The sequence below is a fragment of the Eimeria mitis genome, genomic scaffold (genome assembly GCF_000499745.2).
Source record: "Eimeria mitis Houghton genomic scaffold, Emh_scaff847, whole genome shotgun sequence".
NCBI classification, from domain to species: domain Eukaryota; phylum Apicomplexa; class Conoidasida; order Eucoccidiorida; family Eimeriidae; genus Eimeria; species Eimeria mitis.
The window spans coordinates 4214-4778 of record NW_013576234.1 but is presented as its reverse complement, the minus strand read 5'-3'; the positions used below and the strand labels follow the sequence as shown (position 1 = coordinate 4778).

Sequence of the window (565 nt, the reverse complement as noted above, 5' to 3'; positions counted from 1 at the left end):
TATATATATATATATATATATATATATATATATATATATATATATATATATATGTATATGTATATGTAACAAAATAGGATAGGGTTTATGGGTGTGTTTGTGTATATGCATTGGAGTTGATGCGTTTGTATCTGTACTTGCGTACATAATTTGTGTTTTTTTTTTTTTTTAAATTAAATAAATAAAATAAATTATATAAACAAACACTGACGCGAGCATCTGTGGTTGTTGTGTATATAGACGCAGGTGTTATTTGTGTGTGTTTGTGGTGTATGTACAGCTGTAGAGAACGCACTGTACGCGATGATAGAAGCCGATCCCAGCAGCCGGCGGCTTATGATAAGAAACGTTCCATACACAGCAACTGAAACATCCCTCAAACAAACTGTTGAGGCCTATGGGCCCATCGAAGACTTTAAACTCGTCATAGACAGAAACACAGGTAAACACAGGGATCGAGTGGGGATCGTGTGGGATCGTGTGGGGATCGTGTGGGGATCGTGTTGGGCTCGGGTGGGATCGAGTCGGGATCGTGTGGGGATCGAGTCGGGATCGTGTGGGGCTC

General features: G+C 39.8%; 1 protein-coding gene across 1 annotated transcript in view; it reads left to right on the top strand.

Annotated features, from left to right (window-relative positions):
- Positions 1–565, top strand: part of EMH_0023750 (uncharacterized protein) — a gene marked incomplete at both ends in the record, with an annotated part of 4971 nt that overhangs the window by 1420 nt on the left and 2986 nt on the right. Inside the window, one exon of the mRNA XM_013502191.1 lies at positions 281–442. Coding sequence (XP_013357645.1) covers positions 281–442 — 162 coding nt within the window. The remainder of the gene's footprint in view (positions 1–280; positions 443–565) is intronic.